This window comes from Octodon degus, unplaced genomic scaffold, assembly GCF_000260255.1.
Source record: "Octodon degus isolate 3935 unplaced genomic scaffold, OctDeg1.0 scaffold00222, whole genome shotgun sequence".
NCBI classification, from domain to species: Eukaryota; Metazoa; Chordata; class Mammalia; order Rodentia; family Octodontidae; genus Octodon; species Octodon degus.
Genome location: NW_004524798.1, coordinates 3,088,201 through 3,101,315, shown reverse-complemented (window position 1 = coordinate 3,101,315; position 13,115 = coordinate 3,088,201). Strand labels below are relative to the sequence as shown.

At 43.3% G+C, this 13,115-nt stretch overlaps 1 protein-coding gene across 3 annotated transcripts in view; it reads right to left on the bottom strand.

Annotated features, from left to right (window-relative positions):
- Positions 1-2,970: 2,970 nt before the first annotated feature.
- Positions 2,971-13,115, bottom strand: part of Mmd (monocyte to macrophage differentiation associated) — a 36,364-nt gene continuing 26,219 nt past the window's right edge. The window contains exon 7 of one of the 3 annotated variants that reach the window (XM_023705527.1): positions 2,971-3,529. In XM_023705527.1, coding sequence (XP_023561295.1) covers positions 3,464-3,529 — 66 coding nt within the window. In that variant the 3' untranslated portion in view covers positions 2,971-3,463. Of the gene's footprint in view, positions 3,530-9,491; positions 11,399-13,115 lie in introns of those variants that run through there. The other 2 variants (XM_023705528.1, XM_004645283.2) reach the window with 2 other exon arrangements.

The following is a 13,115-nucleotide window of genomic DNA, read 5'->3' as shown; positions in this document are numbered from 1 at the left end:
ATCCCTTGCCTGGGAGGATAAGCAAACCTTACTCCCAAGGAGCCGGACACACTCAAAAGAACAGCTAAAGTAGAGGGTGATTCATTCATGCATGAGGGTTGTTCACTCCAGGGCAGAATTCATTACCGCTGCCTTTAAGTAGTAAGTGGCTTTGGTGCTTTCCAAAGGAAGAGCCAGTTTTCACACAGGTAATTTGAACTCAGCCTAGAAGATGCACAAATGTATTGTGAGGCCGGGCGTGGTGGCACATGCCTATAATCTCAGCACTGGAGAGGATGAGGCAAGGGGATCGTTGTGAGTTCAAGGCTATCCTCAACTACAAAGTGGGTTTAAGGCCAGCCTAAACTGCATAGTGAAGCCGTATCTCAAAAAGAGAACAAAACAAAACACCCCAAGTGTATTGTAAAAGTAAGCTCCCCTGCTGAAAATGTAGGTGAGTTTGGAGCACTTGCTACTTGCCTATTCCCACTCTTGTGTACAAGCCTCAGGAATCCTTCTATAAGGTGCTAACAGACAGCTCTGCAGAAGCTCCGCAAGGTATACAATGTAGACAAAAGGAGTGAGAACAGACAAGCTTCTAGCTGAGCAACAGGCTTTTGTTCTTTTGTTATAGCACTTCCAATGCCTCGACCCATCCATCCCTGGAACACAGTTGGTAGCAATACTAGTTGTTGAATAAACGTGACAGTAAGGGGTCCTAAGGCTTCACTGGAGAAGAGACACGCTGAGGAGACACGACTAGTAGTGTAGCTGGGAGGAATTCTCTAGGAAGCCACTAAGGGTTGGTTGGACAGAACACCCCAGGAGGCATTGTCAGGGAGCCACAGCTGGTGACTAAAGTGTCCTGTGTGACACAGCATGGATGTGCTTGACTTCAGGCATTTTGTTTTGGAAAACAGAAGATGCAACACCACCTGGACAGCAAAGAAGAGCCGAAAGCTCCTCCTTTCCCTTGAGGCCTCAGCTTCCTTCCCTTTTTTTTTTTTTTTCTTTGTAGTTTTTTTAGGGAAAAGTTTACAGGATGTTCAGGGTCTCACTGCTAGATCCGACTCATAGTGAGTGATGCGTCTGTTTACAGCCTCCTAAGAGCTGGGATTACAGGCGTGCGTCCCCACACCCAGTCTCAATGGCCATCTCAGGGTGCCCTGGGGGCGGGGCCAGCAAGACAGGCCCTGGGATTTGGCCAGCCTGAAGCCTCAGCTTCCTCACTGAGAAATGACTGAATCTTTAAAGAATAATTGCTTTTCATTTATTATTTTTTTTAATAATTGCTTTTTAGAAAAATATCAGGGAGCGAGGGGTGACTGCATATTTCAGTTTTACCTTCATCATTATGGGATCCAGAATCATTTTTAAGGGTTAAAAAAAAAATGTACTGAAGATTTTTAAAAGAATTCTTTCAGGCTGTTCAGCAAGAAAAACTTCCCCTGGCAGGGAATGGAAGCACTTGAATATGTTCTCTAGTATCAGTGCAATGCCCCCGGTGCACAAACTGGACAGCTGCAGGAAAGATTTGAACCCTTATGTCCACTCTTGAGGGACAGCGGGGCTCTGAGGTGACAAGGAGCTTGCCAAAGCTCGCTCACCTCATTTGTCTCAGGCTGCCTGATTTCACCACAACTGGACATGAGGTTCACTAATGGGGTTCAGAACGCAGTGGTACATTTTTTTCAGAAAATCAAATACTTTCAGAGAAAATATTTTCCAGATTTCTTCACTGGCTGACACGGATCAGGTACAGCAAGGGGAGCCAGAGGCAGAACAGCGAAGACCCGGAGGCTTCTCCTAGGAGCCTGCGGAAAGCTCCGAAGCATGCTTCTCCAAGTGCCCCTAAGCCTGGGCGCTCCGCTTTGACTTGATAGACTGACTGCAGCGAAAGCCTAGGTGATAACGCGGTGCACAAGAGCCTGAGGATGGGGTCGACGGCACTGAGCAGGCCCCGACGAGAACAGCCCAGCCCCGCTCGCGAAGCAGCGAGAGCGCACAGTGGTGCTGCTTCATGGAAAAATCCCACCCTGAGACACTGCGAGCACGTAGGTGGCAGTGCACAGAATGCAAGAACGTATCGGCTCTGTCTATTTAAAACAGCCAAAGCAGCAGAAAGGCATGAATACAGTAACTCTAACTTTGCTAAACTAAAAACATTCCCCAGGTCCTCCTGGGAAACTAGTTTTCTGCACAAGGAGGAGGTGAACGAACTTCTTGGAGGCCAGTTGCATTGGGCAATTTTCCCATTCTACTAACTGGCATACGGGAAGAGACACCCAGAGAAAATGTACAGGTTTGCAATGAGCTGTGGTTTTGAAAGGTCTTCCTCGGGGTAAACCTGTTCAGGAACCTTTGGCCCAGAAACCCAGTGGAGAAAGAAAATAGACTATAGGCTGCCTGGGTTCAGTCAGGCTCTGCTACTGACCTTTGGCAAGGAAACCTGTCTTGTCTGCTTGAATCTTAATCAATAAAATGAAGTAGGACAATTACCTCTCTGTACCTATCTGGGTACCTATCAGGTATCCAGCACAGTACCCGATAGAGACCACACACTCGATTGTCTATTATTACTCTTAAAGCCCAACCACAAATATGGACAAAGCTTTAGGCTCTCTTAAGCATTGTTTATAATACTACTAGAGCTAAAAAAAAATCCCAAAAACTAAAACTTTAAAATTAGCTGAATAATTAAGCAACATAGGCTGCCCTTTCTGTTCAGAAACGTAACGGCAACATTGAAAATTTCTGGCTAAGGTGCTAGTGTGCATGTGGCCCCGACTTAAACTTTAGCAAAGAAGAAAGAAAAAAGAGAAGAGAAAGAAAAAAAGAGAATTTAAATTTGGCTGTGAAATTGTATACTTTAAAATTCTTGCAGTAAGTGGGGAGAAGGCAGTACTATGTGAGACGAGATGTATAAAATTGTGAACTATTGCTTTGAGAAGTTGCTGAAGTTGACAGGAAGAATTTAACCCCAGCCTAAAGATAGAATACTGGAAGGTTTGCTGGGTCCCACAGTGAATCACACACACACACACACACACACACACACACACACACACACACTTTTTTTTTAGGATGTCGGTAACAGGCATGGAAAGGGTTTATTATGCAAAGATTTTTAAACGCTCAAGACTGGAACACGGGTGCACAGAGAAATGAGACATACTGTAATTTGGAGCTGAGAATCATGTGTGGGTTTTGCTTTATGTTCTGACACGGTCTCACCGTGTAGTTCAGCTTCGCCTTGAACTCTTGGGGATCCTCCTGCCTCAGCCTCCTGAGTGTGGGATTATTGGCCTGTGCTACCATACTCTGCTTATTATGTGTCTTTGGGGGTGGAAATCCGTGGTCTTGCTTTGGTGAGCAAGCTTGAGGTGACCACATGATTTAGTTTTGCCTAGATCATTGCTCAAAGGAGACAACACACCCCTCTGGCATGCTCACAGCAAGGTATCCGTCCATTTATAGGGAAATCCTAATTTATAGGAAAGAAAGTGGTCTGTTTACAAGTGGAGTGAAATCCGCCCAGGTTTATTCTGTTCTGAGAAAAGAGAGAAAGAAAAAAAATTAAAACAGGGCTTGTGTCCTGAAGCAATAGACTTTGTTTTAAAATTATGATTTTCCTTGTCTCTTTCTAATTTTTTCTTCTTCCTCCCCTCTCTTCCCCCATCCCGGCCTGACTTTGATTCCGTATTCTTTTTTTTTTTTTTTTAGTTTATTATTTATTATTTTTTTTTTTTATTTTTCAACAAATAATACACTGCATATATTCTTCTTAGTGGTTAATTGCTGTACAAGATGCGGACTTGTGATCCTATTTACAAACTCCATTAGAACAAATCATTCTATTCATTAACAGAATGTAACTATATATCTATCCCAACCACTTTGAATACACAGATACAAAATGGACATTCATCTGTATACCCCATTTTTTCTAAGTTCTGTTATTGAATATTATAGGTGTGTAAACTCAGCAAAATATTCTAAAAGAGTCCAGTAGCCCATAATAGCATTGGGTCTTCTGTTTAACTGGCAATGTCAGAAATTATTGACCTGAGTCCCCCACAGCTCAACTTAACAGCATGGCTTTATTTCTTATAATTTCGTCTTCATATGATTCCGTATTCTTTTTAACTTAATGAATTTATTTTGATTCTTTGCTCTTAAGGAATGCACAAGGTCTGCTCTGTCTTCCTGTAACTGCTTTAGGCTGGGGAACCATTGATCCTACCTAGCCATGGATCAAAAGTTCACCCTGGATTACGAAAAAGAGACAGAAGAAATGGGTTTTATTTATTTATCTAAACATTTTTTTTCCAATCTTTTATTTCTTTGTTTATTTGGCACAGGTTCTTGCTATACAGCTCGGACTCGCACTCTCATCCTCCCCAGCGCTGGGATTACAGGCGTGCACCACCACACCTGGTTTCACGTGCATGATGCACCCGGGGTTCCGTGGCAGGCATGGCGTGTGGTACTGGGGATTGAATCCGGGCCCTTGCGCTTGCCAGGCAGGCGCTTAGACCGCCAAGCCATCTCCCTAGCCCAGAAATGAGTTTTGCTGTTTGATGAACGATCATCTTTTCAGTCAGGAGAAGAGGACCAAGACATGAGCAGGTGACGGATGCTTAAGCTTGATTTTATAACCTGGTTAAACAGGTTGAGGCCAGAAATCAATAGGAGAATATTCATGAAGAGTGATTGTGAAAGTGGTGAAGTCAGCATAACACTTTTATCTTTCATGTTAACCTCTGTTTATTGAGACATTTATCTAAAAATAACCGATGGAACGTAGGAGCACAGACGCCTCCCTATTTCAGCAGCAAGCCATATCTTTCCATGTTAATTATAGCAATGGTGGATGAACACACTAAATCAAAGTTACCTGATTTCTTGATCCTTGGGGCAATAAAGTTTTATGACAGGATTCTATTTTGATTGAAGGCCTTTTGTAATGATTGGCTGTAGACAATATAAATGCTCAGTGTCTGAAGGAGGGAATGAAAAGTTGCTTTTTGTTTTGTTTTTCTTTTAAATGTATTTGGTTGTTACAGGGTCTCAGGAGGCAGCTCGGACTCATGGTGATCCTCCTGCTTTCAGCCTCCCCAGCGCTGGGATTATAGTTATGTACCACCATGTCTGGACTCTGGCTGGATCAGCCCGCTCTGGGGGCAGGGCTGGTGTGGCATGGAGTGCTGGGGATCAAACCATGGTCCCTGGGCTTGCCTAAGCAGGTGCTTTAGTGCACTGAGCTATTTCGCCGGCCCTAGTAACTGAAAGTTTATAGCACAAAAGTAACAATGATTAGTAGCTGGAGTGTTTATATTGCCATTTGTACCTTATTGGTACACTGATAGGAAAAGCTGAATCTTTACCGGAGCAGTACTTCAAATTCCTACTGGGAGAATATTAAAAGAGGTGGACAGATTTTTGCGTAGCTGGTGAGAAATGGTAAGCGGAAGTTGTTCTGGGTACTAAGTTACGGCAGCACACACACTGCCAACATGGCCTGGTGTAGTACTGGGAGACCCTTTTCGTATCTAGCCAAGCTTTTAATTTAGTATTCCTATTCCTATCTACCTATACAATTCTGGTTATACTTTTTTTTTGCTGGGTGTTTAATACCAGGTTAAAGTGAAATCTATGTTAAATCAAAATTAGCCTTTCTCACTGTATTTGTCAAGGTCAGTTATGGGTCCTCAGGGGTTATTTTTGTGGCCATACGTGGATCTGCTTAGTTCCTCTGTGGCTTGTTTTTTTTTTTTTTTTTTAATGTGTCTTCAGCCAGCGTGGGTCACAGTATTTGCTTGACCAATATTTCCTCAACCTTTTCCAGGGTCTCCCTTGGAAGCATGGGGACAGTCCCCTCTTTAGTGACCCTCCTTTTCACTCAATATATACTGGTCAACTCTTGTCCCCTGGAGTCCAACAATCTACCTGCTTGGGAGGCTGGATGATTCATCAGAGTTGTAGGGCCTTTGAAGAGAGGTCCCATCATGCCCTGGGTCCTGGTTGATCTTGGAAGGCAAGGGTCAAAATACACTCTTGGTTATCTTTTTCAAGCTATATCTCCAAGCCTTAGTTGTTGAACACCCAGGAGGTCAGTTATACTAGTATTGAAGAGGGACTTGTAGGTTTAACTTTCATGATTTTATCTGCATATCTAGCACTTTGAAATACAAAGTATAGCCAGGGAACTCCTGTTGCTTTTTTTGTTGTTTGTTTTTAACAATTACGGCTGTCTCAGAGGCCAAATGCTTCTAGCATGTTAAAAGATAAAGACGTGTAACATGCCTTTAAGAGCTTCCCTGCCTACTCTCAAAAGAGAATACAAGACAATGTGGGATCCTATGTAGAGCATGAGGTGAAGCGCATCAGCCACCCACCTCATTTTAGGGTTACACTGCCTGTACAGCTGCAAACCAGGCCCACTCGCATAAGCGGTGCATCCCAAGCAGGGTCAGGCTGTGCATACCCCACCTAATGCCAAGGTGCAGCCTATCCAGTTTCCCACAGTCAGCGCTGCCCAGGGTGGCAGCTTTCCTTTATTGCCCCAGGGCCAGAACCACCTGCTATTGGCACTTCTGCCCTGTGAATCCCAGAACTGGCACCACCCAGGGGAGCAGCTGGGCTTTATTTTCCATCATTGACTGACTCAGCATTCCTGCCAGTCATGCACAAATCTGCTGCTCGCGTCGGCCAAAGCATCCTTGCTCCAGGCACACAACTACCCCGGACATCCCCAACAGGTCAGGAAAACAGGCAAAGGAGTTGCTCTCAATGGGTGGGCTTTACTAAAAATTTACCCCGAATATCTCTGTATCTAGGAATCGGTGACATACCCAAGGAACTCGGGGTTTAAAAAGTCTGCAAATGTCACTTAGCAACTGCAAATCATGCCAACTTGAGGACAAAATGGTAAGAATACCAGGACCAAATAAAATGGAAGGGGGGAAGGGAGCTAGAAAAGCAACTCTGAGAGGCTCCAGGAACAAATAAACACCAAACCAGCCTCCAGGCAGGGCTCCATAGGAAGCCTAGAACCCAAGAAAGCTATGGAGACACCTGAGAAAGCTGAAGCAGGCCCCATTCCTTTTCTCTTTTCTGCCCACTTTTTTTTACTTTATGTCATTATGAAAGACATGTTTAAAACTTTTTTAAGTCAAGTCTTTATGTTGTTTAGTTTTTTATGCCAATATCTTGTAATCTGAGCAACTTCCTTGAAGACGATATACCCAACAGGGTGCCCGTTGTTAATTTCCTATTATTGTCTTTTGAAATTCTGTAGCACTGTTTTTTTTCTCTTTAAAATGAAATAAATTTTAAAAATATAAAGAAATAAAACCAAATTCTGTAAGTAGGGGGAGAAAAGATGAACAAGAAGTATATAAAAACATAAAAGGATGCATAAACAGGTAATTTTTGTCTGTATTTCCCAAAAAATTTCTATATAGCAACGTTTTTAGGGTAAAACGTGCAAAACTATTAATATTGAAGTTATTGCTTTCTCGGTATAATCTGCTTTAAGGCTCCAGGGATGTGGCACTCAGTGTGCCATTCCTGCTTAGTTTACATTCAGAAGAACAGAACTAGAGGGAAACAGGACAGGCAAAATAATTTTCCAGGCTTCTAAAACATTGATATTTGATGTTATAAAAGCTTCAACAAATAAACTTGGCTGTTCCTTAGAGCACCATGTCCAACATTTTCACCTTAGTTTCTCATCAGCTCCCTGGGTTTGTTCCATGTGCTCCCCGAAAGATGAGCCTCGGTCCAGGTGGTTGGCCAGAGCCCGGCTACCTGTCCACGCTGCACAGGATGGACTAGGTTGCCCTGCTCCACTCACCACTCACACTTCTGTTCTCTTCCCTCTACCAGCTTTACCCTGAAGCCAGCGCTATGCTAGAAGTTGGAAGGAGTGCATGAGACTCATCCCTGCTTCCAAGAGGTGGACCCCAGCATCGCAGAAGGGGAGACAGTGAAGCTACCAATACAACACAACAGGAGTATCAGCTCTGCGGAATCAAGGAAGGTCACTCACTAACTGTGCATGGGGCTTGGGTCAATAGCACAGCAGAGAGTCTTGGCATGTGGTAGAGACCTGGAATGGGCGAGGTAAGAGAGGGCTTTGGGATAAGAACATTTTGTACCTGAGCAATAGTAGGTACGTAAGTAATTAAGACAACGTGAGGACACAGTGCTAGGGATGTGGATGAGAAGCTCTTCAGCAGGGTTGGTGTCAAGGTGTGTGTGTGTGTTGGGGGGGGGGTCCCACTGAATAGAGTGGAGATCATAAGGAATCAGCAGGTAGACAGCTCACACTAAGGTATGGGGTAGCATTTCACAGGTCAATAGTGTGAATTGTGAAGCAGGGAAGACATGGGTTTTATTTTAGCAAGAGTATGCTGGTAATACCATGAAGATGAACTTGTATGGGGCCCTAAGTGGGGGAAAGGTACACAGTGAGGAGGGAGCTATAATAGCAACAGATCGCTATCTAGGGCCTTGCAGTGGAAAAGGAAGTGAGGCATGTGCTCAGGGAGTCATCACTTAGGCAGAAGCAACAGGAGAAGAAAAACCAAGGATTGACGGATGGCTGTGGCTGAGGTACTAAATGAGGTAAGAAATGTCAGAGTAAAGGACTTGGGGGCAGAACAGGAAAAAAAGAATGAACTCAGTTTACACAGGATCAGGAAAATATGCCTACAGGCACACAGGCAGATGATAAGCTGCCTCACTGCCCAGCCATGTACTTTTATAGTCAGCCACTACCAACGAGGAAGGTGGTGACTGCCCACAGGAGTGGGTGCTCTAGCTACAGATGGTAGCACCCGCATGAACTACAAGATAGAATTCCTGGGAATAATGCTGCTTTTAGATATTCAGCCCTCCAAATCAGATTGCATGGAGATTTACCTGAGCCTCTAAGATGTAGGAACACAGTTTTCTTTCCTCACCTTAGGAATTCCATACCGTAGGAATTTTGAGTTTAAGCTTTTTTGTTTTTGTTTTTAGAAATGCAGTAGTATATGCATACTGGGGAGGCTATGAGATTGGTGAGTCCTTGATTCCGATCCCAGCCCCGTGACTTGGGATGAGGCAATGAAAGCTCCGAGTCTTGTTTCTTGCACTACAGAAGAGGGAGAATAACATCCAACTCTCAAGGGTGGTTAGGCAGGACGTACGTCTGGTTGGCTGCAGCAATCGTGTAACTCAGCCTACAGTAGATTGTGTGAGTGAAACCACTTAGATGCAAGGAAACATTAATGTCTGTAACACTTCAAATCTTTAGCCCCAACTCCCATATTTTAAGTTGATAATGTGTGTTTAGCCAGCTGTGGCATTTCAATTAAGAGGAAGGACAGAAAATTCTAAATCTAACAGTGTGTTTGTTTTTCTTTTCATTGTAATTAAAAAAAAATCAGTATACAACTTAGAAATGTTAGAGATGAATTTGAGTTCTCAAAAACAGCCAGTCATCTGATTTAGACACGATGGGATAAATCCAAGTAACAATTTTATTTCAGTCTACAGCACAATATTTTACATATATTTAGTGGTTTTGACAGTGCTACTTTTGAGCAGACTTTCACTGAATCCACAAAAAGTTAACATATTAAAACACACGCAATAAAATAACAGGCACCCGGATGTCCAGAAGCATGCATACAGGGGCGGGCTAATGGCGTCATCACTAGGTACCTTGCCTTCTTAAGAATTCACCGGAAGTGTCAGCTCTGCTGTTCCTCACCCCCCAATACCTCACCAGTTTTAAACATAAGTATCAAATACATTCTCTCTTAAAGTGACATCAGTATATATTTTGAGTTCATGAGCCTACTGTTAACTGACAATTCCAAGGAGCAAGCCCATTGCTAGAAAAACAGGCTACATGCACCCCTGGCCTAAAGGCAAGGTGATTTCATTTCTTAAAACACCAATAAAGCAACTAATATGTTAATCTTAATATAAGACAATGAGAGCAAACCAAAAACATAATATATACATATATAAATACCACTCTACTGAGTCAGGATATAACTCATGGGCTATAGACATGAGTTTCTGCTTGTCAATTCTTTAAATATATTTTGCTGTGATAAAACAAAAACAAAATCAAAAAGCAGTACACTGAGGGCTGCAGGAGGACACGGCAGGAATTTGAATTGATGCAACCAGCTCCACAATTTGAAATGAGTATCAAACAGGCACTAGAGAGCTACGAGGCACCAAACAGGCAAAAACAAACAAACAAACAACAATGATTCACTGTATTCCTAGAGCCCAGCAGGTGGTCTCCCCAACACGGCTGTTGCAATACACACACAATACTCAGCCCCTCCTGAAAGAGACCCTGAAGAACGCATGGCAAAGGCATCGAGAAAATGTGGATCTTTTGAAAAAGTGAATGATATCAAAATACTTTTCCATCACTGATAAACCAAACGAGGTCCTGTATACGGCCCCAAACAGCACTGAATTCAGTTAGAGGTTGGCAGAAAAGTTTGGAAAACTGTAGTTTTTAAAAATTGGCAATTTCTCCACGTTTCATAAAACTGTCAGAAGAGGTATAATGTTTGTCCATTTGTGGAATGTTGGTTGCTTACTGCAAAAATTCACAACATGAAGGAGGAGCTGCAAAGATGTGCTTCAATGAGATTGTTTCTTTAAAAATTTACAAAAACCTAAAGTTTCTATTTAAAAAATAACCATGTTATGCCAAGATGGAACATGGTAGAGAGTAGTATAAGCTCTGTCCGTGATTCTTCACACAGTGAATGGGAAAGTGATAGAAACAATTGGGTTTTTTTTTTTTTTTCTTAAAAAGGAAGTTTTCTTATTGCACTGACTTTTGCAACCTCCCCTAGGAATTTAGAAAAATCATGTAGTAAAATCTGTAAAACTAAAATACAAAATTCTGGTTTGTAAACATCAGCTGGCCAAATCTATCCAAAGTCCTTCACGACAGTGGGATGGAATGAATAACTAATTCTCGACCTGATTTGTTTGCTATGCAGGAGAAAAACTCCCAGAACACAGCTTTATACTTTCACAGTAATTATATTCGAAAGATATGAAGAAAGTCAGTGCGGTTGTTTTTTTCTCCCCCCCGCCTCCCGCCCCCCCTGTGCAATTTGCAGCTCTTTCCCCGCTCCCAAGTGCCACAACTGACATAATACTGCTTTGGAGACCTAGTACAGGCTGGTCATAGATGGCGCCTAAAGTCTGTGGGACTTCGGTAAAGGTATTTCCAAATGGCGTAGTAATGCACTGCAGCTGCCGTGGCCACGAACAGGTGCCAGATGGCGTGGGCAAAGGGGATGATGCCGTCACTCTTGAAGAACACGACTCCCAAGCAGTAAATCAAGCCCCCACAGGCAAGCTCGTGCAGTCCATCCGTGTTGTTCTGCCAACAGAGAAACAAACAGAAAAGAGCTTGACAGCTGCAGAGGTATCTGTCATGCCTTAGGCTCCTGATTTTCTAGACAAACAGAAGCTCAGTGTGACCAGACTGCTAATCTGAAAACACCAAGCAAAAGCATAGGAAGTCTCCCAGCCGTGACCTGGATCACCCTCTCAGTTGGTCTGGATCAGGTCGAAGCCGGCCGCACACCCTGCTCCTGCAGTGCAGGCTGAAGCACGCTGAGATTGGAGCAGACGCAGAAGCTCACTTTCACGAAGCGCGATTCCTGCTTGCCGTCTTCTCCTTTAAAAGCTTCAGGCAGGCCCAAGCTACTTATAATTTACCTATCAGCTGGGCTTTTTACTTCCCTTAGACCTTTGCAAATACTGTTCATAATGATTGCTTTTTCAGACTTCCGGGCTTGTGTGAGTTTATAGCTTCCTTATGGCCGACACAGGAAAATTACGGCTAGAAAAAGACATCCAAGGTCACAGGTATTTCCTGAACCTCCTAGATGTCTCCAGGCTTTTTTGTCTTTGAGCTGAACAGGAAGTCACAGTCATTGTGTTTTTTGACAAAAATAAATAAATAAATAAATAAATAGAATTGCTTTCTTACATACGAGATTAAAGAGGTCTGTATGAAGGAGAGGGGAAAGAAAAGAGGCACTGTTTTGGAAGCTGACAGAGATGTCAGGCCCCTGGACTTCTGAGACCAACCACAGCAAGGCTACAGAACCTGTAGGCCTGGGCACTGACAGCAGCAGCCTGCAGAGCCGTTGGGCAGGCTCCTCAGGTCTAACCCAGGGAGAGCAACAGCTTCAGGGCCTAGGCTAAAGGCAGTGATATCAGGCGAGCTCGAGCTAAGGGCCACGTGTGTGGATCAGTCCTTTTTTTCAATGTATTTGGTACAGGGACTCTTAGTGATCTTCCTGTCTCAGCCTACCCAGTACTGGGATTATAGGTATGTGCCACCGCACTTGGTTTCCTTGGCTGGCACAGCAGGCAGTACCGGGGACTGAGCCCAGGTCTTTGTGCTTGCCAGGCAGGTGCTTAGACCACCGAACTATCTCCCCAGCCAAACCTTATAACTTTTAACATGAATGTAAGTCCCTGTCCGGTGCGGGACATCAAGGTAACCACTGTTTTACCAGTGTCACCAAAGACCAAGTCCCTGTTCTGGAGCTTCAGCTAATATACACTACATCTACATTTGTGTGCGTGGCTCTCTTCTCCCCAGTCTAACATTTTAGGAGATTATCACGTGTACTACTATATATTCATCCATTCCTCTTTATTGCTTAGTAGCCCATTGATTTAGTCAATATCATTTATTGATTCTTTCTCTTTGGGGCCTACTATGAATAAAATATTTGCACTATTTTATAACTACAAAAGATGTAGCTTTTTGCAAATCAAAAATGTAGATGCACATTTTTATTAGTTGGGTATTGCCAAATGAGTCACGGATTAAATGTATGTTTCATCCTTTATAACTAAGCAATTTTCTGAAATAGCTATCTTTTATATTTGCCCCTGCAATATAATACAAGGCTCTAGTTACGTCACACCCTTGCCTAGTACTGGAGTTTCCTGTCTTTTAATTCTAATTATTCTCCAGGGTGCGGTGGCAGTTCCGTGGGGTTGTAGTTTCCACTATGCTGAGGGCTGATACTGAGCCCCCTTTGAAAGGTCCGCTGGATATGTGTGTGTCAAGAGCA